Source organism: Prinia subflava, chromosome 15 (assembly GCF_021018805.1).
Source record: "Prinia subflava isolate CZ2003 ecotype Zambia chromosome 15, Cam_Psub_1.2, whole genome shotgun sequence".
NCBI lineage: Eukaryota > Metazoa > Chordata > Aves > Passeriformes > Cisticolidae > Prinia > Prinia subflava.
The window spans coordinates 17,087,829-17,110,771 of NC_086261.1; the positions used below are offsets into that span (position 1 = coordinate 17,087,829).

General features: G+C 55.6%; 2 protein-coding genes across 2 annotated transcripts; both read left to right on the forward strand.

Annotated features, from left to right (window-relative positions):
* The first annotated feature begins 1,903 nt into the window (after nt 1–1,903).
* On the forward strand, nt 1,904–7,730 carry PATL2 (PAT1 homolog 2). The gene is given in 20 exon segments (XM_063412406.1): nt 1,904–2,173; nt 2,175–2,243; nt 2,715–2,817; nt 2,940–3,226; nt 3,334–3,402; nt 3,511–3,576; nt 3,966–4,133; nt 4,250–4,318; nt 4,512–4,666; nt 4,784–4,858; nt 4,930–5,068; nt 5,183–5,297; nt 5,378–5,478; nt 5,773–5,817; nt 5,969–6,117; nt 6,363–6,522; nt 6,802–6,942; nt 7,020–7,117; nt 7,192–7,344; nt 7,551–7,730. Coding segments are annotated over 20 exon segments (2,289 nt in total). The 5' UTR covers nt 1,904–2,086; the 3' UTR covers nt 7,591–7,730.
* Nucleotides 7,731–10,733: 3,003 nt separating this feature from the next.
* SNX1 (sorting nexin 1) lies at nt 10,734–22,937 on the forward strand. The gene is made up of 15 exons (XM_063412769.1): nt 10,734–10,918; nt 13,968–14,070; nt 14,927–15,060; nt 15,596–15,662; nt 16,721–16,764; nt 17,694–17,835; nt 18,310–18,388; nt 18,632–18,707; nt 19,398–19,511; nt 19,641–19,734; nt 20,646–20,851; nt 21,470–21,613; nt 21,975–22,055; nt 22,337–22,408; nt 22,535–22,937. The coding sequence occupies exons 1-15, from the start codon at nt 10,787–10,789 to the stop codon at nt 22,583–22,585; spliced, it is 1,539 nt and encodes a 512-aa protein (XP_063268839.1). The 5' UTR covers nt 10,734–10,786; the 3' UTR covers nt 22,586–22,937.
* Nucleotides 22,938–22,943: the final 6 nt, after the last annotated feature.

Below are 22,943 nucleotides of genomic sequence, written 5' to 3' on the forward strand. Positions count from 1 at the left end.
TGGCGCGGAGCGGCCTCTGACTCATCAGTCTCCGGGTGGAACGGGAGCTCCGGGGTTGTGCGAGCCAGAGCCGTGCTTTCGCTTTCAGTTCCTCGCCGAGTAGGGGGAGAGACCCGGGCAGAGACCCCGGGGCTTCGGGCAACAGCGGCTGGACGTGAGCCCAGGTGGACAATGGCACCTGGTCTGCACCAGCCCCGCTGTGGTCACAGGCCCAGGGCAGCGCTCGTCCCCTGTGCTGGGCACTGCTGAGCCACACCCCAAATCCTGGGGTCGGTTCTGCGCCCTTCACGACAAGAAGGACATTGAGGGGGTGGAGCGTGTCCAGGGAAGGGAACGGAGCTGGGGAAGAGGCTGGAGCACCAGGAGCAGCTGAGGGAGCTCGAGGGTACCTTCTTTCTCTACAGCTCCCTGACAAGAGGGGGCAGCCTGGTGGAGTTGTGCTCTGCTCCAGGAAACAAAGGAGTGGACAAGAGGAAACAGCTTCAAGTAGCACCAGGAAAGGTTTAGACTGGATCTTAGAGAAAAGTTCTTCTCTGAAAGGGCTCTCCAGCTTTGCCATAGGCTGCCAGGGCGGTGGTGACATCCCTCATCGCTAAAGGGATTTAAAAGCCCTGTGGATGTGGCACTTGGGGACATGGGTTAGTGGTGGCCTTGGGAATGCTGGAGGAATGATTTGATTTGATGATCACACAGCTTTTCCAACCTAAATGGGGGTAAAAGCCATCTCTTGCAGAAGATTTTGTATCCAGGGCCGGTATTACACCAACAGTCTATGGCAGAGCAAGCCATCCACCTTTTATGATCTTCTTTCAAAACTTGTGTGCTGTGCCTCATTCCAGCAGCTGCACGGTGAGAAACTGACTGTTGTTCAAGCACAGCATAGGAACCCTGACATAAAACATGAGAATTCTAACACCAAAGAACCAGCTTTTATGGTGCTTCCTCCAGAACTGTGAGTACCAAAGCCCAGCAAGGCTAGGAATGATGCTGAGTATCCCAGTAATGCTGCTTGGAAGGAAAATAAAGAGAAAAGAAAGGAAAGTCACTGCTAGTGGGGAGAAAGCAGCAGCATGGTGTAAGTAGTAAAACACTAAGCCCCCTTAGAACCTGCTTTCTTAATGCACACGTTAAATTAACAAAGCATGTACGGAGAACATCCAAAGGCAGCAGGTAAATCAGGAGAGGCCAAGCAAAGGAAAATCTTGAAAACACTTGTTATCAGTTCCCTCTGGTCCAGCTGCTGCTGGATTTGCTGGGTGCCCAGTGAGCAGTGCTAGCCACACAGCTGAAAACACACAATGTTTTTCTCATTGTGGGATAAACAGATGCAGCTGTGGCCAGAGCCTTATCAGGGATCTCAGGGCTCCGGCAGAAATAATCCCTGAGTGCTCCATCGGTGGCAGAGCTGTTATGAGGGTCACCACATCAGGAGTTACCACCCCGGTCCAGCTGTCCCATGGGTGAATCTGGCTCTGCCCAAGTGGACACTCCCCTCGGCTCAGGAGGACGATGGTAGGACGTGGATCCTCTCCAGGCCCTTTGGGATGTGAATCCCTAGCAATCACTCTATTGTAACCCACACCACGTGTCAGAATTTCCCAGTAAAGAGAAGCACAACCCTTCCCCAAGATGTTTATAAAAAGCCACAGTGATTTGGTTAGAGTAGCTAAATCTTCCACTCTTGGGACATTTTTGCTTTTATTGCCAAATATTGGGAGAATTATTTGGGAGTGGGTGACATGACCAAGGTGCTCCTGGTATTCAGAAGGATAAAGGCAACCAGCTGTGCTTTGTGGGATACAGAAATTTGTAGTGTTAGTATTGACACCTGTGCCCGGTGTTATCTACCAGGATATTCAATCCCGACAGACAACATCCCACCAGCTTTCCATAACTCCTCAGAAGGATGTCAGCTCTGAGAACACCATGGCAGTGGGGAAAGCTGGGCTGGGGTGTTCTGTGCTCCGAGAGCCGCAGGTGGGGTCACTAAACCTCCTCATCCTCACTCCTCCCTGGGCTCCAGCGGCTCCTCGTGCGGGGCACGGCGAGGCGAGTGCGCAGGCGCAGGGCTCCGCTGGGAGCCGCCATGCTGTACGGCAGGCGCATGCCGGGGCGGCGGGGGCGGCCCATAAAAGGGGCGGCGGGGGCTGCCTGGCCCTGCAGAGGGACCCGGGACGGACGGAGGGTGGGTGAGCGGGAGGAGGAGGCGGCGCCGCGGGATGGCGGAGGGCGGCGAGACCATTGTGAGTGCCTGCCCTGCTCCGCTACCCCCTGCCCGCTGCTGCCTCCCGGCGTCCCGCTCCCTCTGCGGTGCTGGTTCTCCGGGGCTGGCGCTCCCCGGAACGGTCGGTCTCGGAGGAGACGCTGCCCTGGAGGTGCTGGTGGGATGCTCTTCCCTGCCTTGTACTCGCGTGCCGCTCGTACCCACGGAGCCGCTGTTCACTCCGAAGCCTAGTGGTGTCTCAGCCCAGCCGCACTGGTGCCGTTCCGTGCCGGTATTCGCTGGTGCTGGCAGCTTCCGTGGGCTGAGCCTGCGGGTCCTGTCCTCGCTGGCAGTGCCGCTGGCTCCTGCTTTTTCCCTTTTACAGCTGTGAGCCCTGTGGGTTGCCTGGCACCACCAGTAGAGTGAGGGGGAGGTTGGGTGGCCCCCTACTTTTGGGAGCATGTTAGGGTTACCTCTCCCTTAGCAAGGAATCTAATGCTTCCAAATCCAGATTCTCGAGGATTTTCTGCTGGTGGAAGATGTGCTTCTGCTGGAAGAGATGGCTGAGGAGGATGAGGAGCTCGACCTGTACAACGAGATGACTTTTGGGTTAGGTAAGACCTCAGGGGAGTCCTGGTGTTGGAGAGACCTGCCAGCACTCGGGGGGAACAGACACCCTGGTGGGCACTGCCCAGGCATTCACCCACCCTGCTGTGCACTGCTTCTCCCCTCCAAGACCGAGACTCCACAGAGGAGGATGTCCCAAAACTCGTGGTGGTACCGGAAATAAGCCCTGAAGTGGCCAAAGCACTGGTAGAGGTGACTGGAAAAGGAGCTGAGCAGCTGGCCGAGGAGGAAAGTGGGATGGAGGTGGAGGTGGAGCAGGTTAACTCTCAGATGGAGGAAGAGGTAGAGGAGCTGGGGACTGAGGAGCAGGAGGAAGACCAGGAGTGCTTTGAGGAGCCCAGTGAACTGGGAGACCCAGCAGTGATGAGAGCTGTGCGGAGCAAACCCACGCTGGAGGTGATGTGTGAGAGCTCCTCCCCCCCTCCATCCCCACACCTTTGGGTCCTGCCCTACAGAGGGCACTGGGGCAGGGAGGCAGACCCTTAACTCCTCTTTCCTTGCAGAGCCAGGACTCGGCGGTGCTGGACAGCAGGATTGATACTTGCTGGGGAGAGTTTGGCAAGGAGGACATGGTAAAAATGTCCCCACCCATCTGGGGATGAGGCAGGGTGCCTCCTGTGGTGTCCCTTGCTCTCTCTTCCTCTTCACTTGCCTCATGCCAACATTTCCCTGTTTTCCAGGTGTCAATGGATCCCATGGCGTTGGGCTCCTGCCCTGGCAGTGTCCCGCGCCACCTCATGCTGGACGTGGGTACCTCCAGCCAGGGCTTCAGGGGGTGGCTAAGGGTTCCCCACTACTCTAGGGCAAGGGTCACACAGGGAGTTTGGGACACCTGGGCCATCTCCAAATGGCTCTGGAGGTGTACGGATGTGTCTTGGGTGCCAAGGCTGCGAGTCCCCACCCAAAGCAGAGCCTAGGTTTGAAGGCAAAGTTGTTGAGTTTGGAGGACTGGGACCCCCATGCTGGGTGTTCCCACGGGTCCCCAGCTGCTCCACACTACGAGGGTGGGAGCCCAGCTGGTGCGTGGTATTAGTTGAGCAATGACCAAAGGTTTTAGTGAGCTGACTGTTGCTGAGGGAACTAAACTGTTCCCAGCTGTGTCCTGTTCCCACCTGCTGCTGTTTCCTCCCTGCAGGATAAAGCCATCCTCCAGGTGCTGGAGAGACCTCCACCATCTACCAACGTGGCCCTGGACTTCACTGGTTCTCCTGTGCAGAGGGGCAGTGGGGGCTCTCCCAGGCTCAAGTACCCTGACTTAAGACTGATGTCCCCCAAGCCTCTCCCCCAGTGCTTTCTCCAGCAGGTAACAGGTTTGGGGGTGCTCTTGCACCCCTTCTTTCTCTGCTTCCCCTCCATGGAGGTCCAGCCTTGAGGACAGGCTTGTCTGAGTGGCACCTCCTGTCTCCTGCTCCCCATCAGGCACCCTTGATATCTCCTCGACCCTTCCCACCGGCTTGCAGACCCCCTCCACTCTTCACTCCCAACCAGGTAAAGTGGTGGGCTTTGAGCCACTGCCATGGCCCCACTGAGGTGACCCTGGAGGGGATAGGGAGAGTGGCAGTGTCTGGGGGTAGCACTTTGCCAGAGGAATGGGAGCCAGAAGCCAGCCCAGAGCTGGCTGACCCCTCTGGGATGCTCAGAGGGGAAGGCTCAGACCCTTGATCTCCTCTCTCCCTCTCAGATGGCAGGGTATGCACCTCCAACCCCTTTCCAGCCCGGGTCCCCCACCGTGGGCAGCCCACCGCGAGCCCTAGGCATGCACTTCAGGTCCATGTCCTCTTCTTTGGACCCTGCTCTCCTCTTCAGCCCCTCAGCCATGGGCCAGCTCAACTTCAGGTAGCAGGAGTGGGATGTTGGGGTGGGACTGGAGGGGCCCTACAAAGCAGTTGGGGGTCACCTCACTCTGGGGATGTCCCCAAAACCCCCTTGAACTCTGGGTGGTGTTCCCTGCAGCACACCCAGCCACATGACCCAGCTGCACCCCCAGCACCAGCGCATCCTGATGCAGCAGGGCAGGCAGGCACAGAGGTATGGAGGTCTTTGGGGTGCAGGGGGGGCTCTGGGTGGTCACAGTGGGCTGAGGTCTTCTCCTGTGCCAGTGTCTCCCCGAAGAAGCTGTGGTCTCGTAAGGTGGACCCTTATGCTGGGCTGATGACTTCCAAGGAGAAGGACTGGGTTGTCAAGGTGCAGATGATACAACTGCAGAGTGAGAATATGGATGATGACTACTACTACCAGGTGAGCTCCTGCTGGCAGTACCTGCAGCTTGTTCTCCTCAGGGTGGGGCTTGTGGAGCTGCAGAAACCCCCTAGGACTGGTGGAGGGGACTCCTGGCTTTTCCTGTTGTTACAGACCTACTACCACCGGCTGGAGCGCAAACAGGCGGAGGAGGAGCTGCTGGGCAGGCGCAACAAGCCCCCCAAGCTGATCACACCGTTCATCCAGAAAGTGGAGACCTATGACTCTGGTGAGGGGCTGGGGCAGGTGTTAGGGGGCTGGGAGAGCAGTTCTGGGATGTGGTGTCACCGTGTTCCTGCTCTTCCGCAGTGGTGCGCATCGCTGGCTCACTGGGCCAGGTCACCGTGTCCACCTGCTACAGCCCTCGCCGGGCCATTGATGCTGTGCACCATGCCTTCGTGGAGGAGGAGGTAGGTGAAGGGAAGCTGGGCTGGTTGGACCCCTGAATTGCTTAGGAATGCTGCTTTAGGAGCTGCCCTGAATAGTGGGATGGGGCACACAGTTGGAGGAGGTGCCACCTCAGCAGTGGCAGCTTGTACCTGGCCAAGGGGTGGGATTGGGCTCTGGCCAGTTGTAGCTGGCCATGGTTTCCCCATGGAACTGCTCCCATGGGACTCCTGAAGCCACCTCTGATCCCCAGGGAGCTGGTGGCAGTGTCTGGGGCTGGCTGTAACCTTTGTGCTTTCCTTTCTACCCTCCCAAAGGCCGCAGGGACCCACCTGCTGCGGGCACTGCACAGGATCGAGAAGGTGAGTGGTGATTTGGGGAAGGACAGGATGGTCCAGGTATTGTTTTCATCCAGTGATTTCTCTAACAGGACATCTACCTAGGCAGGGTCCTGGATAGCCAGTTGGTAAAAGATGCTCCAAGCTTCTTCCTTACTCTGTGTCACTTCTCCAGCTCTTCCTGCAGCTGCTGGAAGTGGAGGAGGTGCAACAGAAAATGTCCCCGCCCCTGGGAGAACAACAACCTCACAGGCAGGAGCAAAAGAGCCAAAAAGTGGAGAGTATCTACCAAGCCTTGAAAATCAGGGCCTGCAGCAACGAAGAGTGAGTCTGTGCTGTGGGGAGAGGGGAGCAGGCAGCATATCCTGGTCCTTGTGGCTCTGAGATGGTCATTGATGAGTAGGTCTGGGTCACAGGGGGATTGGGTCCTTCCTTCCATGTGTCACTGCAGCCTGTGCTGACCCTGCTTGACCTGATCCTGAGCCAGTGGAGCTGATGCTGGTCCTTTTGGATGGACAGACATGCTCCAGGTCCCTTGGGATTTGTGCCAATGGAGCCTTTGTTCCCAGGGAGGCAGAAGATGAATTCCTGCAACTACTGTGTGTGCGGAAAGGCAAGAAGCTCGTGGCCCGGCTGCTGCCCCACCTCATCAGAGAGCAAAGGGAGAAGATCCTGCTGACCATCACCCACCACCTGCCCTTCCTCATGAAGAAGGACATGCTGGATGAGGCAAGCACCTCCAGCCAGGGCAGGGATGGCCTGGGCTGTCTCCTTGCTCCTCTGTTCTTGCTGGAGGTGGCACCCTGGGCAATGAAGGGGGGCTTGCCTTGTGGGGTTAGCATGAAACAGGAGCCTCTTCCCATCCTTGGGAGAGGCTCCCTCCTCTCCAGGAGTCAGCCACCAGCAGTCCTGGTGGCAGTGACCCTCCCCTCCAAGCGCTGGGATGGGGATGTGACTGTGACAGGTCAAAGGATCTCAGATTCATGCTCTCCCCTCTGCCCTGCCCAGTCTCTCCCCCTGCTCTACAGCCCGTTGAATGAGGTGGTGGGTGAGATGACCTTCAGCAAACTCATCGAGGTCCTGCAGGAGCTTACCCATCCTCTACCTGAGTCTTTGGAGCTCCCCCTCACCATGGCCTTGAAGAACCAGGTATGTAACCTTGAGCCTCATTGTGTCCCTGGGGTGCCACTGCTGCTGGCTGTGACGCTCCTGGTGCTTCCCTGCAGTTTGGCATCTCCTTGCTCTATTCCCTGCTGAGCCATGGAGAGAGGCTGCTGTCCTCACGTGTGCCACTGAAGCCGTGCAGAGGGGACTTTGAGACATGGTGAGGAACTGTGTGAGCTGAGGGGGGGTGTCACTGCTCTGTGGGGTGCTCACCCCCTGTGCTGGTGCCCCCAGGACAGACATGGTGTACCTGATGTCCCAGGAGCTGTCACGCCTGCCCACAGCCTCGCTGGCAGAGCCTCTCTTCTTGCCCAGCAACCTTGTCTTGCTCTTCTGCCGCTACCTGGACAAGCAGACTGTCTACCACCTGGCAGCCAAGATGGCTGAGTGAGTACTGCCTGTGATGGCTCCCTGCTCTCCTGGGCCTCCTCCAGGGGGAGAGGAGCAGAGAGCCACGGGGGCCTCCTGCTTCCATCCCCCCTTGGAATTATCTCCAGATTTCTTCTGGGTTGAGCTGATCCTGTTTGTCCTAGCTCCCACTGCTTTGGGACAGATCAGCAAGCTGGTACTCCAGCCTCATCCTTTCCCTGCAGGTACTCCCCGCTGCGTGCCGAGGCTGACATGCTCTGCTGAGCCCTGGCAGCTGGGGATGGATGGGGTCTGGAGCCGGCGGTGCCGGGAGCAGGCACGGCCCGATGCTGTGGAAGTGAACACTTACCCTGGTGCGGGGCACTCTGGGTGACGCGGGCAGCGGCAGGGCTGGCGCCGAGGGGCTGATGCCACCCTGTCCCGGTGCCCAGGAGCATGGCAGTGGGTGGGTGTAACTTATTTTGGCCTCCCCCGGTGGGGGTGGAGGCTGAGGTGGGGCACAGGGGCGCTGGGAGCACCTGGTGGTGGGGGGGGATTTTGTCTACAGCACGCTCTGTACAGTGCTTGAAATAAAATAAAAAGGTGATTAACAAGCTCCTCTGGCTCCTAGGGACAGCTTATGTTGGATGCACAGTGTGTCCTGTGGACATTGTGGGAAGGGAGACCCCTGGCCTGGGACAGGGATCAGGCAAAGGGCAAGGAGAAAAAGGGAGGGATGCTCTGGGGATTGAGGAGGAGAGAGGATTAGCACTCAGCACTCAGGGAGGGGAACGGGCTGAGAAAGAAGGGAGGTGGTGGGGAAGATTTTTGCTGGCATCTGGCAACATGTGGGAAGGACATGGTGGGAGGGGTCTTAAAACATATATGGGTGGGTAATAAAGCACCTTTTGTCTCTGAGCTCCCAAAGGCTATTTAGTCTGAAGTCTTCTAGTAGTGGTCACAGTGAAGTACCTTGAGGCATCTTTCTAAGCAAGTCTGACTACCCCAAGCTTATCCTCACTTTTGTATCTGAGGCTGAGTGGGTGCAATGTCTGCTCCCACTCTGGGAATCTTGGTATCTCCTGCTTGGTTTTATTGTGGGATTTCCCCTAATCCTATGGACAGCTGGGGCTGGGCCACCTCCACCCAGACAGAGGTCTAAATCTGACGCTCAAAGCCTTGTGTGAATTCAAAAGAGGTTTGCAGCAGAAAGTTCTCATCCTCAGAGTGCCCAAGCTCCAACCCTGAGTGGATGAAACTATTCCTTTAAAAGGGCAGCCTTCAGGGTCCAAAGGGAGAATTTCCAGAGAATAAGGCTGTGAGGGCTTGGGTGGATTTATCTCCACTGCTCATCAAGGTAGCTCAGTTTCTTCTGCTTCAGCGTGCAAAATCCAGCTGGCAGGACCTGCCAATCCTGGCAGCTGTTATCCTGTTGTCTCTCCTGCTCATCTTACAGGATTTTTATGCCACTCATTCTTTATCCTTGGGGAGCTTTCTGGGACAGCTGTGTTCATTCTTGGCCATCTTATTCAAAAGAGTGAACCTACAAGGAATGCTTGTAGGTTCTCCATGGGTGAACCCCTCATTCCAAACCCACTGAGGGGGGGGGAAATTCCAGAGTGGGATCTCATCTCCAGTGAAAGGACAGACCTTGCTGTTTCAAGTCCCAGAGAGAATTTCAGGCAGCAGGAGGGACCTGGCAGCTGCTCATTGATAGCAAGAACTGGGGAGGACACTGGCAAGTCCTTCAGATAAGGATAAGCTGTGTTCTGTTTTCTGTTTGCTCCTTGCCTGGGAGCTAGGGTGGATGAAGGATGGAAGTGTGACCTGGCTGCAAACATGTACTAGAACAAATTCTAGCAGGGAAAGTTGGAGATCTCTGCTGGATTTTGCTGCTTCATTACAGGAGACAGCTGAGGGAAAAGAAGGAAAAACCCATCTCTTTGCTGCTCTCCCATAGCCAAGTGGCTCACAGCACCCAGTGCCTCCCAGCTGGAGAAACAGCCCCTCTCCCTGGGGCAGCACCCAGGAATGAACCCAGCTGAGGGCTGTCTTGCAGGTCAAGGGCCCCCTGACCATTCACCTGCACATGAATGTTCTCCCTTAATCCAGAGCTGAGGGAAGTCCAGGGTGTCTCATCTGCCCTGCCCAGCTCCTCCTGGTGCTTTTCTGAGAGGAATGCTGGCCCCAGGGGACTGTGACCTATGACTGGGGGTTGTCCCTGTCTTGGGTGGGAAGGGGGTATGGGGCTCATCCTGGAGTATTTTGGGGTGTATGGACTTCATCCAGGGCTGTCTTGGGTGTTGTATGGAGTTAATCCTGAAACATCTTCAAGGTGTGTGTCTCATCCTGGGATACCTTGGAGGGTACAGAGTGGGAGGGATCCTTGGAGGGATAAACTCTCATGCCAGGAGAGTTTATCTTGGGATGTCTTTGGGAGTGTGTACAGGGTGTAACTGGGGATGTCCTGTGGGAGTATGGAGCTCATCCTGGGAAGTTTTGGTAGGTGTATAGGGTTCAGCCTGGGACATCTTCAAGGTATGGGGCTTATCCTGGGATGTTCTGGGCCAGGGGCTTACATGGCTCATCCTGGTCTACCTCCAGGCTATGAGGCTTAGCCTGGGATGTTTTTGGTGGTATATGACTTATCTTGAGATGTTTGAGGGGTATGGGTCTCATCCCGGGACTCTTGGTGGGGTATAGAGTGCATTCTGGGGATTTTTAAGGTCTGAGGTTCATCTTGCAAAATCTTGGGGGGTATATGACTCATCTTGGAATGACTTAAATGGTTTAGGGCTCATCCTGGGATGTCTTGGTGAGTGTATGGGGTTCATCCTGGGACATCTTCAAGGGTCTGTGGCTCATCCTGCCATGAGTATAGGTATAGTGGTATAGGGCTCATTCTGGGGTGTCTTGGAGGTTGTATGGGGTTCATGCTGGGACATCTCTAGGTGATGCAGCTCAACCTGTGATGTTTTCAGGGCGTACAGGGCTCATCCTGGGATGGTTGGTGGGGCGGTGGGGGGGAAGGGGCTCAAGCTGGAGTGTTCTGGGTGACACGGGAGCCCTCCCCGGGCCGCCGAGAGCACACGGGAGGTCCTCCCCGGGCCGCCGAGAGCACACGGGAGTCCTCCCCGGGCCGCCGAGAGCACACGGGAGGTCCTCCCCGGGCCGCCGAGGGCCCGCGGCCGCCCGAGCCGGGGCGCGGAGCGGACACGGCCCCGGAGCTCACCCACTTCTTCCGGGCGGAGGGGCCGCGCTCCTCTTCCCGCAGGCACAATGGTACGGCCGGCACCCCCGTTTCCATGGTGACGACGCGCCGCCTGCCAGCGGCGACGTTCATTGGCTGTCGCTGCCGGCGGGGGCGGGGCGGGCAGGGACACTGTCCAATCCGAAGCCACCCCGCCGCTGAGGCCCCGCCCCCCAGACTGGGGCGTGGCGGGCGCTTCCGGCGGGGCGGGCGCGGGAGGAAGCGGCGGCGATGGCGTCGGGCGGTGGCCACGGATCCCGCTCGCCCTCCCCGGCCGAACGCCGCCCGCCGCCCTTCCCTGAGCACCGCGGGCTGGGGGCCCCCGACAGCGACTCGGAGGGCGAGGACATCTTCACCGGCAGCGTGAGTGCGGCCGCGGGCGGCGCGCCGCCCCGGGGGCGCTGCGGGGCCGGGCCCGTGTGCGAGAGGCTGCCCGGGACATCCTCCGGGCTTGGTGAAAATAGTGCGAAACACCCCCCAATCCCCCAGAATAAAGGGAGGGTCGATGCCTCTGGTGTCGTGTCCCTTCAGGGGGAACCTCGCAGGGGGGCTGCGGAGAGGGGGCCCGGGGCCGGGTGCGGGCCACAGAGCGGCTCCCGTGGCTGTGGGATGGAGAAAAGGCTTTTTTGCCTTTTTTGCCCGTTTCCCCGGGATTGCAGCCTCTCCATTCCTCCAGAACCACTGCCATAAGCCGGCCGGGATGGAGCTTGGAGCAGCCTGCTGTGGTGGGAGGTGTTCTTACCCATGACAGGTGGTGGAGCGAGGTGGGCTTCAAAGTGCCTCACGATCACAGCTCAGCCTCTTTGCTGTGCAGCTTGTGAGGCTTCACAGAGGGGAGAAGCTCCATCTGCTTTCCCCCAGCATCATCAGCTGTGGTCCCCTCAGCATCCAGAGGGTGCTGGCGTGGCTGCCATGGTACCTTCAGTTTGAGCTTGAGGGGAGTGTGGGGAGTGAGGGGACAGGAGGCATTCGGTGTCCCCTGCTCGACAAGCTAGGGCTTTGTGCTGGGCTGCAGGAGGGCCTTGGAGGGTTTGGTGGCACTTGTTCAGCAAAGCAGGTGCTGCTGCACAAATCCATGCTGAAGGTGGAGGTGTGAAGGGTGTCAGTCTTTCCGTGTTTCTAGCAGCCTCCTGTGCAGGAAGTCCAGGTTGCTGAAGGCTGTTGGCATTAACTCATGCCAGCATTGTCCCAGGTTTGCTCCAGGCAGGAGGGGAGTTAAAACACTGACTGGTGCTTTCCCAAGCTGAATCCCAGTCAGCTGGATTTCCCCAGTCAGCCACTGGCCTCTGGTCCTTGGGATCAGCATCTTCATGGAGTGAGGATCTCAGCTAGAGGGGCCACAGAAGCTCTTCCAGCAGCCTGGAGACTGGAATGCTGTGGGGTTGATTCTCTGAGCTCCGAGAGCCTCTGCCCTCCTCACACAGACTTTTTCCAGCCTGTCTGGTCCAGCTGGCAGCACAGGAGGAGCTGGTGTCTGTGGCAGGAAATTCTCCAGGAACATTCTGCAATTTTGTAGCCTAGGGAGGCCTTGAGCAGGAGATTGTGGCCATGACCAAATGAACCTGCTGGGAGTGGCCTGGCCAAGCTTCTCCTGCCACTGACACAAAGCTGGAGCTGCCTCTGCCCTGCTTCTGGTGCAGCTCCTGCCTGGTGTCTGTGAGCTGTGCTTGTGTTTCCCCTTTGCAGCAGGGAAAAAGGTAGATTTAGGGGAGTGTGAATAGATTGTGACCTCGTGAGGGTGAAACTCACACTACTCTGGGCAAAACAGCAGTTTTGTATGTTTGGAAACCTGGGGAACTTCAACCCTGGGCCTTGCAAGAGGAAGGTGCTGATACCTATGGGGGGCATCAGGTCATGGAGATGGTCTGGAATTTCTCAGGACTTTCCTTGGTGAAGAACTGGAGGATGCAGGAGGTGGCTTGAGGGTTTGTGGCCCACCAAGAGGGGCGAGCATGAGTGCCGTGGGATTTCATGGAATTCACACATCCTTGTGCTGGAAGGGGAGGCTGGTGAGGCACAGCAGCTTATCAGGTGTTTGGTTTTGTTGTGGAAGCCACTGCCATAACTAATACGTGACTGTTCGTGTGACCTGGTGGCTTTGCTTGTCTGTGCCCTTGAGCGTTAGGAAAACACTTCCTGGGAAGCAGGGGAGGCAGATCCAGCATTCAGGTGGCTCAACAGCACCTGGGCACCACCAGAAAAAAGGCATTTGGGCCAGACCTGAGTAGAACTAGAGCTGGGTCTCATCTGTCTCTTGACAGAGGTTGGATCCCTGTGTGACCACGGCCCTTTCTAGGGATGCCCCCAAGGATCAGCTCTTCCCAAATGAGTTCTGTTTCCCTGTGGTGAGCGTCAGGTGGGTGTGAGGGGACCTCTGCCCACCAGTGTGATGTTGGAGGGTGCTGAATCCAGCCCCAGAAATGGCTGGTGTCTTGTCATGGGCTAATCTAACAAGGCCACGGCTCCTCTGTAGCAGCAGATGGAGAAGTAAGAACAGGGTGGTGCTTTCATGTCTGAGGAACTAAATTTAAGGCAAACTGGGAAGCAGTTCTGGTAGAAAACCACTTTGTCCATGCGCAGTGGGGTTCTTTACGAGCCTGAAGATTCCCTGGGGGAGCAGAGGAGCTGTGTGAGCCCTTTCCTCATAGATCACCACTGCTACCAGTCTTCTTGTTGGCTTGGACACTAGTCTGAAGCACCTTGGGGACCTGGGGGGATCTTTGGCATGGAGGGTCTCTGCTCCCCACTCTCCGTCACTAACAAACATAGCTCGTGCCTTTAACTGCTGTGATCCAAGCTGGGAGCAGTCCCTCCTCTAGGAAAACATCCTAAAATACAGGAGCTCTTGCCATCAAGTGAGTGTTTCGATGGCTGTTTTGTTTTTACCACCCAAAGACATGAGCCCACCTCGAAGAAAAGCTGCCTCAGCACGGCCTCACTCCTTCAGGAGCAACGTGATCCAGTGGTGCTTCCTTGCTGGAGAGAGTGCCAAGGAGCTGCTGGTTTGGAGCCTCCAATAGAGCTCCATTTGCTGCCCATCAAAGACCTCTTCTGTTCCCTGCTGGGACCTACAGAATTGCACTTGCTGTCCCCTTCTTCCTTGGGGTATCTGTCTGCCTGCAAAATCAGGGATGGTTTGGGATGCAGGCATCTGTAGCAGGAATGCTGGGGCAGCTCTGTCTTCTGGTTGGCATAAAAGCTCTCCCAAGCCTGCTCCCAGCAGCCAGGATGGTCCTTTCTGGGTGCAAACTGGCAGCAGAGTTTGGTGTGACATTTGTTGTCCTTAAAAGTGGCAGAAAGGATAATACTGAAGGGTGAGTGGAAGGGTACAGGGTGGTGGACAAAGTGACACATTTGCTCCTCCATCCCTCATTGTAAATGACCTGTCTTTGACCTTTTAATCCTCTCACAGAGCAACTCCCCGGCCCTGACAGCAGAATCTCCTCTCCCTGTGAGCAGCTCCTCCAAAGAGAACGGAGTTCATGTGGAGCAGGATGATCAGGACCTGTTTGCAGGTGAGTCTGGGCCTCTCTCAGCTCCAGGCCTGGAGTGATAGTCCTAAAATATCCATAACCAAAAGCAGATCATAAGTCCTTATCTCAAACACGTATTTGAGTCTGTTTGGTCTGGTGTTGTGTCGGGAAGGTCAGAGCAGCCTCCACCAGGTCTCTAGGATAATCCTGCCACAGGACTAACTGTTTGGGAGCTGAAGAGGATTAAAATGAGGGTTGCTTTTGTTGCCTTAAGCTCTGAGGTGGTGAGTGTCTCCTCAGAAATAAAGGATTTTCCTTCTCCACCTTCTCCTGACTCCGAGCCAGTGAAGAAGTGTCTCTAGTAGAGACCTAGCTGTTCCCAAGGAACAGGAAACACAACCCCCCTCAGCAGGGGAAAATGAGGAGGGTCAGACATTCTCCAGCCCTGGCATGATGGGCTGAGAGTCAATTCTGAATACTTCTGCTAGGAGGTAGAAGTTTTTACATCCTCCAAGTGGAGAAGTGACCTGTGAAGGAGCCTTCCTCCCAGGCTGGCCCATGTGACAGGTAAAATCTGCCTTGGCTTTATCTGCTCCAGGGTGCAGCTCCTCTAGCACGCAGCAGGGAGGTGATCAGTGAGAGGTGATGCCTGGCTCCTTCTGCAATAAGAAGTTCATTGGATTAATATAATGTTCTCCAGCAGGATTGATCAAATGCTCTTACTGCAGTGACGATGCTTTGTCGTGCTCTTCCCAGTGCTTACAGGTGTCCTCCCAGTGGATTTCTTTGCTAATTAAGACTGTTGTTACTTCCTAGATCCCATGAATCAGAGAATATTGCAATTGCCTTTCCAGAAACCCCAAGAGAGAGGCTGACCCTTGCAAAATTCTTTTGACAGATGCCACTGTGGAGCTGTCCCTTGACAACACTCAGAACAACCAGAAGAAGGAGGTGGCCAAAGCATCCAATCCTTTGCCCTCATTAGATGTAGCAGCAAGTTCTTACAGAAACCTTTCAAAGAGCTATGAGGAGGTGAGAATTGCTCTTCCAAACTGTCCTGCAGCTTTCAAACTGCCTTTGGCAGGAACCTCTCTGTGTACTCAGTTGTAAACATGAATCTTAAATGATGTAATTAATACGTAATTGCCTTATTGAATGCCCTGATTTGTATCTTGGGCCATCAGTCTTGAGACTGATGCCACTGGAGTGGGGCTCAGTCAGCCTGGTGGCATTCCTGCTTGTGTGGAGGTCCAGATTGCTTCCAGAGCTGTAACAGTGGTAGATCTGGTCCTGAGGGTCCAAGCTGTGAATTGGAGCTCTGTGGTTTCTTCTTGGGGCTGAGCAGTTTGTGCATCCATCTGGGCAGGTAGTGGGGAATGACAAACCCAGTTTGGGGTCCTTGCCTGGACACGATGAGGAGCTGGAAGGGTTTATAGAATGGTCCTGGCCAGACTGAGCTGCTAGAGGTGCCCTGGCAGGGGGACAAGCTCACCATAATGGTTTGGGGTGGGTTGAATCCTGGTTTCCTGGTTTTGACTTGCTGTCCCTGTGTGCTTTCTCCAAACAGCTGGAAGAAGAGGAGCAGGAGGACAAATTTGACCTGACTGTGGGAGTGAGCGACCCGGAGAAAGTTGGTGAGTTACTGTCCTGCACAGTGCAAGGGTCAGGGGAGCCAGGCCTGGCCCTGCAGCTCTGGCCTCTGGGCTGTCTCTAAGCACAAACCTGATCCTTGAATAACATCTCTTCTTCTGGCATCTTAAAGAAATGATGCTGCACAAAGCTCAGGGTGAGGACAAGCAAGGCAGAATCAGGTTCTAGAAAGCCCAAAGCCAGGTTTTTGGGATTCTTGGTGCCTGGCACTGTGGTGACCAACTTGGCATGACCTCCAGGCAGCACTGCCCTGTGTGGAGCTGCCACGGGGTAAGCAAAATTCCCTTAACCTGATACCCAGTGCATTATTCCATGCTCTGGCACATTCCCTGGAACCTGGGCTTGCCAGAGAAGCAACTCTGGCTTCAAAATGACGAGCAAGAGAGTTTCTCTATTGAAATATGGTTCAGAGTGTCATGATCAGCCATGTGGAAGTTCCTGCGGTGCAGAAAACCCCAGGTGACATCTGATCCCAGCCAGCAGAGTGGGAGCCTCACGAGTGGCAGCTTGTTCCCACTCCTGGCTTGTGGTCTCTGGAGCTGGGAGGTGTAAATCAGATGTATCTGAAGGGTAGCACTGGAGCTCGGAGGATGCCCTTCAAATGAACTGCCAGGTGAACAAGGGGATTTCTGTGTGAGCTGGAGCAAACTGCCTGTGGTGTTCCAGGATCCAGCCCCATCCAGCCTGACTTGCATGCCGTGAATAGACTGTTTCATGTGCCCCACAGCCTCGGAATTGTTGGGGTCTGAGCAGATGTGTGGAGCCAGCCCAGACGCAGCCGGGGCAACAAGCGCGCAATTGTCAGCGCTGGCTCCCGTAGGAAGTGTGGGGAGGGAAAAGCAGGTTGGGAAGTGGCTGCTGGGCACCAGTCCAGGGCCAGCGAGATGCTGCCTCTGGTTTTGCAGGAAGATCCAGGGCTCCATCACACCCCAAATTAGGATCACTGAGGCAGGAAAAGGTCGGGAGCCTTGTGCTTTGTGTTCAGGGAATACTGGAAAATGCTGATGTTGTGGTCCTAACACCTCGTTTCTTTTTTCCATAGGGGATGGTATGAATGCCTACGTAGCCTACAAAGTGTCAACACAGGTACGTCTAACCCCTCTGTGTCTAATTTTCCATTATTTTTCCATGCTTAAAGGCAGCTGGACTGTATGTCCTTAGCCAAGCCACCAGTGACCTAAATAAACAGGAGGCCTGAATGCCTTGTTCTGTGTTCAGGAGTTATAATCCACAAAGGATGAGCCTAGCTGAGGAATAGGGCTGGAATCTATTGGAAAGGATTCTGACTTTATTTTCACAGCTGGTTACCTCAGCATTGGCTGATAGAGATGCTCAGCATTGGAGGGAGCAGCAGAAATTACATCCATTGGGAGAGTCCATGAACCCGGGGCTGCTGCTGAGGGTTCTGTGCCAGCAGCAGCATCAGATTGAGCTGACCTAAGCTCAACACTCTCTGCAGAGCTGCTGCTGTAGTTGCATTCACACCAGGACCTGTTCCCCTAAGTTTCCATGAGAAATGCAGCTGCTGGAGTGCTTTGGAGTCCTGCTCTGGCCTCTGGAAAGTTGCTGCAGCTGCCTGTACCATGGCTGCTGGGCTACAGGCAACCTGTGGTCTGAAGAAGAGACTAGAGGACTTGTTATCCTTAATTCCTGCTCTGCAAACTCAGTCCAAAGCACTGGTGGCCCCTGTAGTCGTTAGGTGACCTGAGGGGTGTGTCCCTATTCCTGTGTGGAGCAGGGATGATGGGATTAGGCAGTGGGCAGGGCTTACTAAGCAGCCCACGGCTGTAGGAACAGCTGCTTGTTATTTAATGTCACTAATGCTGCTGCTGGCTCCAGGGAGAACCCAGCTGGGAGGGAAACTGTGGGAAACCTTGGCCAAAGCTTGCCCTGTTCACTGCTCACGTGTTTCAGAGCTGGTGCTGTCCCACTTCATGGCAGAGGTGGCAGCAGGCAGAGCTGGCAGGGCCAGTTTTTCCTGGGGGAGTGTGACCAGAGTGTCATCTGTTCCCCAGACCAGCATGCCGATGTTCAGGAGCAAGCAGTTCTCAGTCAAAAGGAGGTTCAGTGACTTCCTGGGGCTCTATGAGAAGCTGTCGGAGAAACACGCCCAGAACGGGTTCATTGTCCCTCCGCCACCTGAGAAGAGCCTCATAGGTGAGTGAGGAGCTGCACAGCACCAGTGCTGGCCCTTCAGCTCTTGTGAGTCCTTCTGAGGGTGAGCTCTGTGCCCCAGGACAGGCCTGCAGCAGTCTCTGAGCTGACAGGGAAGCTGCAGAGTAGACAAGGAAAATTATCTGTGTTCTGTGGCACAGACAAAGCTCTGGCTCCATACTTGGAGCTCTGGACTGAAATCCTTGATGGAGTTCACAGATGCCTTCCCACCTGCTTGATGAGGAGTAAAACCTCTCTGATGTCACTGAATTCCTGTTCCCTTGGGTCCAGCCCATTGCTTTGCCTCTTTCCTGCATGTCAATTCCTTGGGTATGAGCAGATTTCAAATTTCCAGAGTCTAATTCCTGCTGTAAGATTCCTCTCCTCCACTGTCACCCTGATAGCCTGTAATAAACCACTTTACCTTGTGTGTAGTGTTTAGAGCAGCTCATTAATCACATCTTCCTTCTGTGCTAGGCATGACCAAAGTGAAAGTTGGGAAAGAAGATTCCTCCTCTGCTGAGTTCCTAGAAAAACGTCGGGCTGCTCTAGAGAGGTATGACCCCATCAGCTGTCCCTGAGCTGAGTGAGGGACCTCATAGAGCTCTGGTCTTGATGGTGGCATCTCCAAATTCCCCAGGGAGATAGGAAAACTGGTGGGTGAATTAAAACAGTTGCTGGCTCTGATTTCCAGCTCCCCAACTGCTGTTCTGGAGTAAACACCAAGCTGTGTAACTGTGATGGCTCAGAGGCAGATTTGCTGCAGCCAGAGTGACCTGTGGAATTGTTCCTCCCACAGGTACCTACGGAGAGTGGTCAGCCATCCAACCATGCTGCAGGACCCGGACGTCAGGGAGTTCTTGGAGAAGGAGGAGGTCAGTAGTGTGCAGTAAGGTATCCTTGGAAATGCTGAAGGAAGTGGTACTTGAGCAGTTAATGAGGCAGGATTCCACCAAGCTCAGCGGGCAGTGGCAGAACCCTGCAGGAGTGGGAATGGGAGTGGGAACTGGTGTTGACACCAGGTGCCCACCAAAGCTGCTGAACCATCCCCTCAGCTGGACGTGAGGGAGAAAATAAACAAAAGGCTTGTGAGGTGAAGTAAGGGCAGGGAGAGATCACTCAGCAGTTACTTCATGGGCAGAACAGAATCATGGAATGGCTTGGGCTGGAAGCCAGTCTCATTCCACCCCCTGCCATGGGCAAGATCACCTTCTGCTGTCCCAGGTTGTTCCAAGATTCATCCACTGGCCTTGGACACTTCCAGGGATGGGGGAGCCACAGCTTCTCTGGGAAACCTGTGCCAGAGCCTCATCACTCTCATAGCTAAGAATTTCTTCCCAATATCCCGTCTGTCCCTGCCCTCTGGGAGTGGAAACCCATTTCCCCTTGTCCTGTCACTCTAGGCCTTGTTCAGAGTCCCTCCCCAGCTCTCCTGGAGCCCCTTTAAGCACTCAGTGGGGCTCTGTAGTCTCCCCAGAGCCCTTTCTTCTCCAGGTGAACACCCCCAGCTCTCACAGCCTGGCTCCATCTCCTATGGCAAAGCAAACTTTTCCATTCCTTTCCAGCTCCCAAGAGCAGTAGGAACCCAGACCTTGAGTGGAGCAGGAATAATGAAGATGTTCAACAAAGCCACGGACGCTGTCAGTAAGATGACCATCAAGATGAACGAATCAGACATGGTAAGTGTGGGGACACCTCTGGGCCGTCCCTGTCCTCTCCCCAGAGCTGTATGCTCTTCCCAGCTCCAGCTGTGGGTGCAGGGAAAGCCTCCCCCCGTGGGAAGTCAGCTCTGGCTTTCCCCATTGCAGTGGTTTGAGGAGAAGCTGCAGGAGGTGGAGTGCGAGGACCAGCGGCTGCGGAAGCTGCACGCCGTGGTGGAGGCCCTGGTGACCCACCGGAAAGGTGACAGGATCAGCACCACGCGCTGGCCTTTGGGCTGGGACAGGCACAGCCTGGGGGTCACCGGGGCCAGCTGTCCCAGGGACGCTTCCTGGGAGGTGGGACAGGGCTATAAAGGACTCTCTGTCTCTTCCTCCTGGGAGATAGATGTAAAATGGTCACTGCGGTTCTTCTGTCTGGCTCCACAAGCTTGGGATGGCAGTGTGGAAGGGAACCTGTGTCCTGTGGGATCATAGAATCCTGGGGGCTAAAGGGACCTTAAAGTCCATCTTGTTCCACCCCCCTGCCTTGGGCTGGGACATCTTCCACTATCCCAGGTTGCTCCAAGCCCCATCCAGCCTGGCCTTGGACACTTCCAGGGATGGGGCAGCCACAGCTTGTCTGAGCAACCTGTGCCAGGGCCTCAGTTCCCTCACAGGGAGGAATTCCTTCCCATCTAACCCTGCCCTCTTGCAGTAAGAAGCCATTCCCTGTGTCCTGTCCCTCCATCCCTTGTCCCCAGTCCCTCTCCAGCTCTTCTGGAGCTCTGCTAGACACTGGCAGGGGCTCTCAGGTCTCCCTGGAGCCTTCTCTTCTCCAGGCTGATCAACCCTAATTCCCTCAGCCTGTCCTCATGGGGCCGAAACCTGAGCAGAGCTGACCTTATTCCTTCCAAGATGTGCTCTGGGAGTGGGAATGTTTTCCTTTCTCTGCATGTTTTGACTGACTTCTGCAAAGCTGTGCCTGTCCTCCCACTCGGTGGCTGCTTCCCTTCTCCTCCTGGCTGGGAGCTGTGAGCTCTGTCTGAACCAGTGCTGGCTCTTCCAGCTGGTATCTCCTGGACCTATGGAAAGGCAGCTCCAAGGGCTGAACCTTCTGCTGGGGAGCTCTTGGTGCAGCCAGGCCCATGTCCTGACCCTCATCTCGTTCCCCAGAGCTGGCATTGAACACGGCCCAGTTTGCCAAGAGTCTGGCCATGCTGGGAAGCTCAGAGGACAACACGGCCCTGTCCCGGGCCTTGTCCCAGCTGGCTGAGGTGGAGGAGAAGATTGAGCAGCTGCACCATGAACAGGCTAACAATGACTTCTTCCTCCTGGCCGAGCTCCTGGGGGACTACATCCGCCTGCTCTCGGTTGTAAGGGTAAGGATTCCTTTGCTCCTGCTCCTCGTACCCATCTTAGGCTCAGGGATGCCAGGAGCTCTTCCAAACTCAAGCACGGGATGTAGCAGAGGGCATGCAGGGCACGGCCTCTGCAGGCAGAGGGAAAACCTGCTGGGTGTCCAGGTGTGCACTGGTTAGGTTGGAAAATGGTTGTAGGTGAGGCCTGGCCATGCTGCTGTTCTCCAGAGGGGATGTGGAACAAGTTCATGGTTTGTGGGTGACCCCAACCCTTCCAGGGGTGAAGGCTGAAGCTGTGAGCTGGTAACCTGTGACACAGGCAGTGAAAATTACCTGCCAAGTGCTGCTGCAGCAGAGCCTGAGTCCTGATGCTCCTGAACTTGGGCATCAAGTCCACACAGCCCATCTGGTGTGCTGGGAAGAAGGAATCCCGTGGGAGTAGCAAGTCCAGCAGGCTGACTCCTTCCTGCCCCAAACACATCGTACCACAGAGGCCAGAACACCATATCCTTGCTCCACTGGTCCATAGGGGAGCTGTGGGTGCTCCAGAGCAGGACCCAGTCTGTGTTCTGGCTCAGCTTTAGTCCAGGACCTCCAGTATCCCCTTGTCAGGAGACCTGTGCCCCTCCTTCCCTGCAGGGAGCCTTTGACCAGCGCATGAAGACCTGGCAGCGGTGGCAGGATGCCCAGACCATGCTCCAGAAGAAGAGGGAGATGGAGGCCAGGCTGCTGTGGGCAAACAAACCTGACAAGCTGCAGCAGGCCAAGGATGAGATTTCGGAGGTAGGGAACAGAGCATGGGCTCTCTGCTCTGTTCCTGCCCTCCATGCTCCAGTGGGGGACCTTCTGGGCTGGGGAAGGAACCTTCTGGGCCGGGGGTCACCTCCTGAGTGGGAGGGACAGGTGTCTGTGGCCAAGCTGCACCAAGGGCTAAGCCAGCCTTGAGTGAGGCTGCAGAGGGGCTGCTCGTGGTCCTGCCTCCCGAGATGGCACCTCCATGCCAAGGTGGTGACAAGGGCTGGAAAGACCAAGCTCTGCTCCAGCAGCACTTCTGACATGTGCAGTGGTGGCTCCAAACCCCCCTGGAGAGGGGGGCAGGAGTTGCTTCTCCTGCCCCCAGACTGTGCACTTCCTGTCTCCACAGTGGGAGTCCCGGGTGACACAGTACGAAAGGGACTTTGAGCGCATTTCTGCCGTCATCCGCAAGGAAGTGATACGGTTTGAGGTACGTCTAGGGCAGCCCTGGGGCTGGTCTGGCCTCCTGCCCCTCCTCTGGCACAGCAGCATCCCCAAATCCTGTGCTGTGTGAGCTGGGGCATCTCTGAGGGGTGGCTTCCCCTCAGAGAATCCATTGAAATGGAGCTGGGTGGGCAGAGATCCTCTGTGTGCTGCACTGGTCTCATGGGACTCCAAGAGGAACAGGAAAATCCTGGTGGTTTCTCCTTCCTCCTCCCAAAATCTGGAGGCTTTGGGTGGTTGGTCCAGCCTCATGCTCATCTCTTGCAGAAAGAGAAATCTAAGGACTTCAGAAACCACGTCACGAAATACCTTGAGACGTTATTGAACTCTCAGCAACAGGTGAGTGGTTCCTGGTGTGGTTTTCTGTCCAAGTTCAGGCCAAGCTTGTGAATCTCTCAAGCATGACCCCCCTGCACTGCAGCTCCATCCTGAAGCCTCCTGACTCTCTCCCTCTCCTCCCTGCAGCTGGTGAAGTACTGGGAAGCATTCCTGCCCGAAGCCAAGGCCATTTCTTAATTGGACTGAACAAAGAAACCTGAATTTTGCCTTTTTTTTTTTATATATACACTATACCTCCTCTTCTCTACGTGAGCAACCCCTCGTTCCACATGCTGGAGCTGGTAGAGGTGTCACCCCCAGACGAGCAGCTTGCGAGCCAGTAACTCTTCTAACTGTATATTTTTCATTTAGCAACATATATTTTCTTACTGAAGAGAAACTAGTTTCCTGCTTCCAGACCAGACCTGCAGCCAAGGGGTTAATGAGATCTGGCAAATCTATTTTTCAGGCTGGGTTTTAAGGCTCTAATGAATTATCTTACTCCTGCAGTGCCATTAAAGTTCTGTAATAAAACTTCTATCAGGGCAAACAGGCT

What these genes read in the sequence shown, in the direction of transcription:
- SNX1 (XM_063412769.1), top strand. Translation starts at nt 10,787, where the DNA reads ATGGCGTCGGGCGGTGGCCACGGATCCCGCTCGCCCTCCCCGGCCGAA. An exon ending in CCTGGTGACCCACCGGAAAG is followed by an intron (nt 19,735 to 20,645) that starts GTGACAGGATCA and finishes CTCGTTCCCCAG; the next exon opens with AGCTGGCATTGAACACGGCC. An exon ending in CCAAGGATGAGATTTCGGAG is followed by an intron (nt 21,614 to 21,974) that starts GTAGGGAACAGA and finishes CTGTCTCCACAG; the next exon opens with TGGGAGTCCCGGGTGACACA.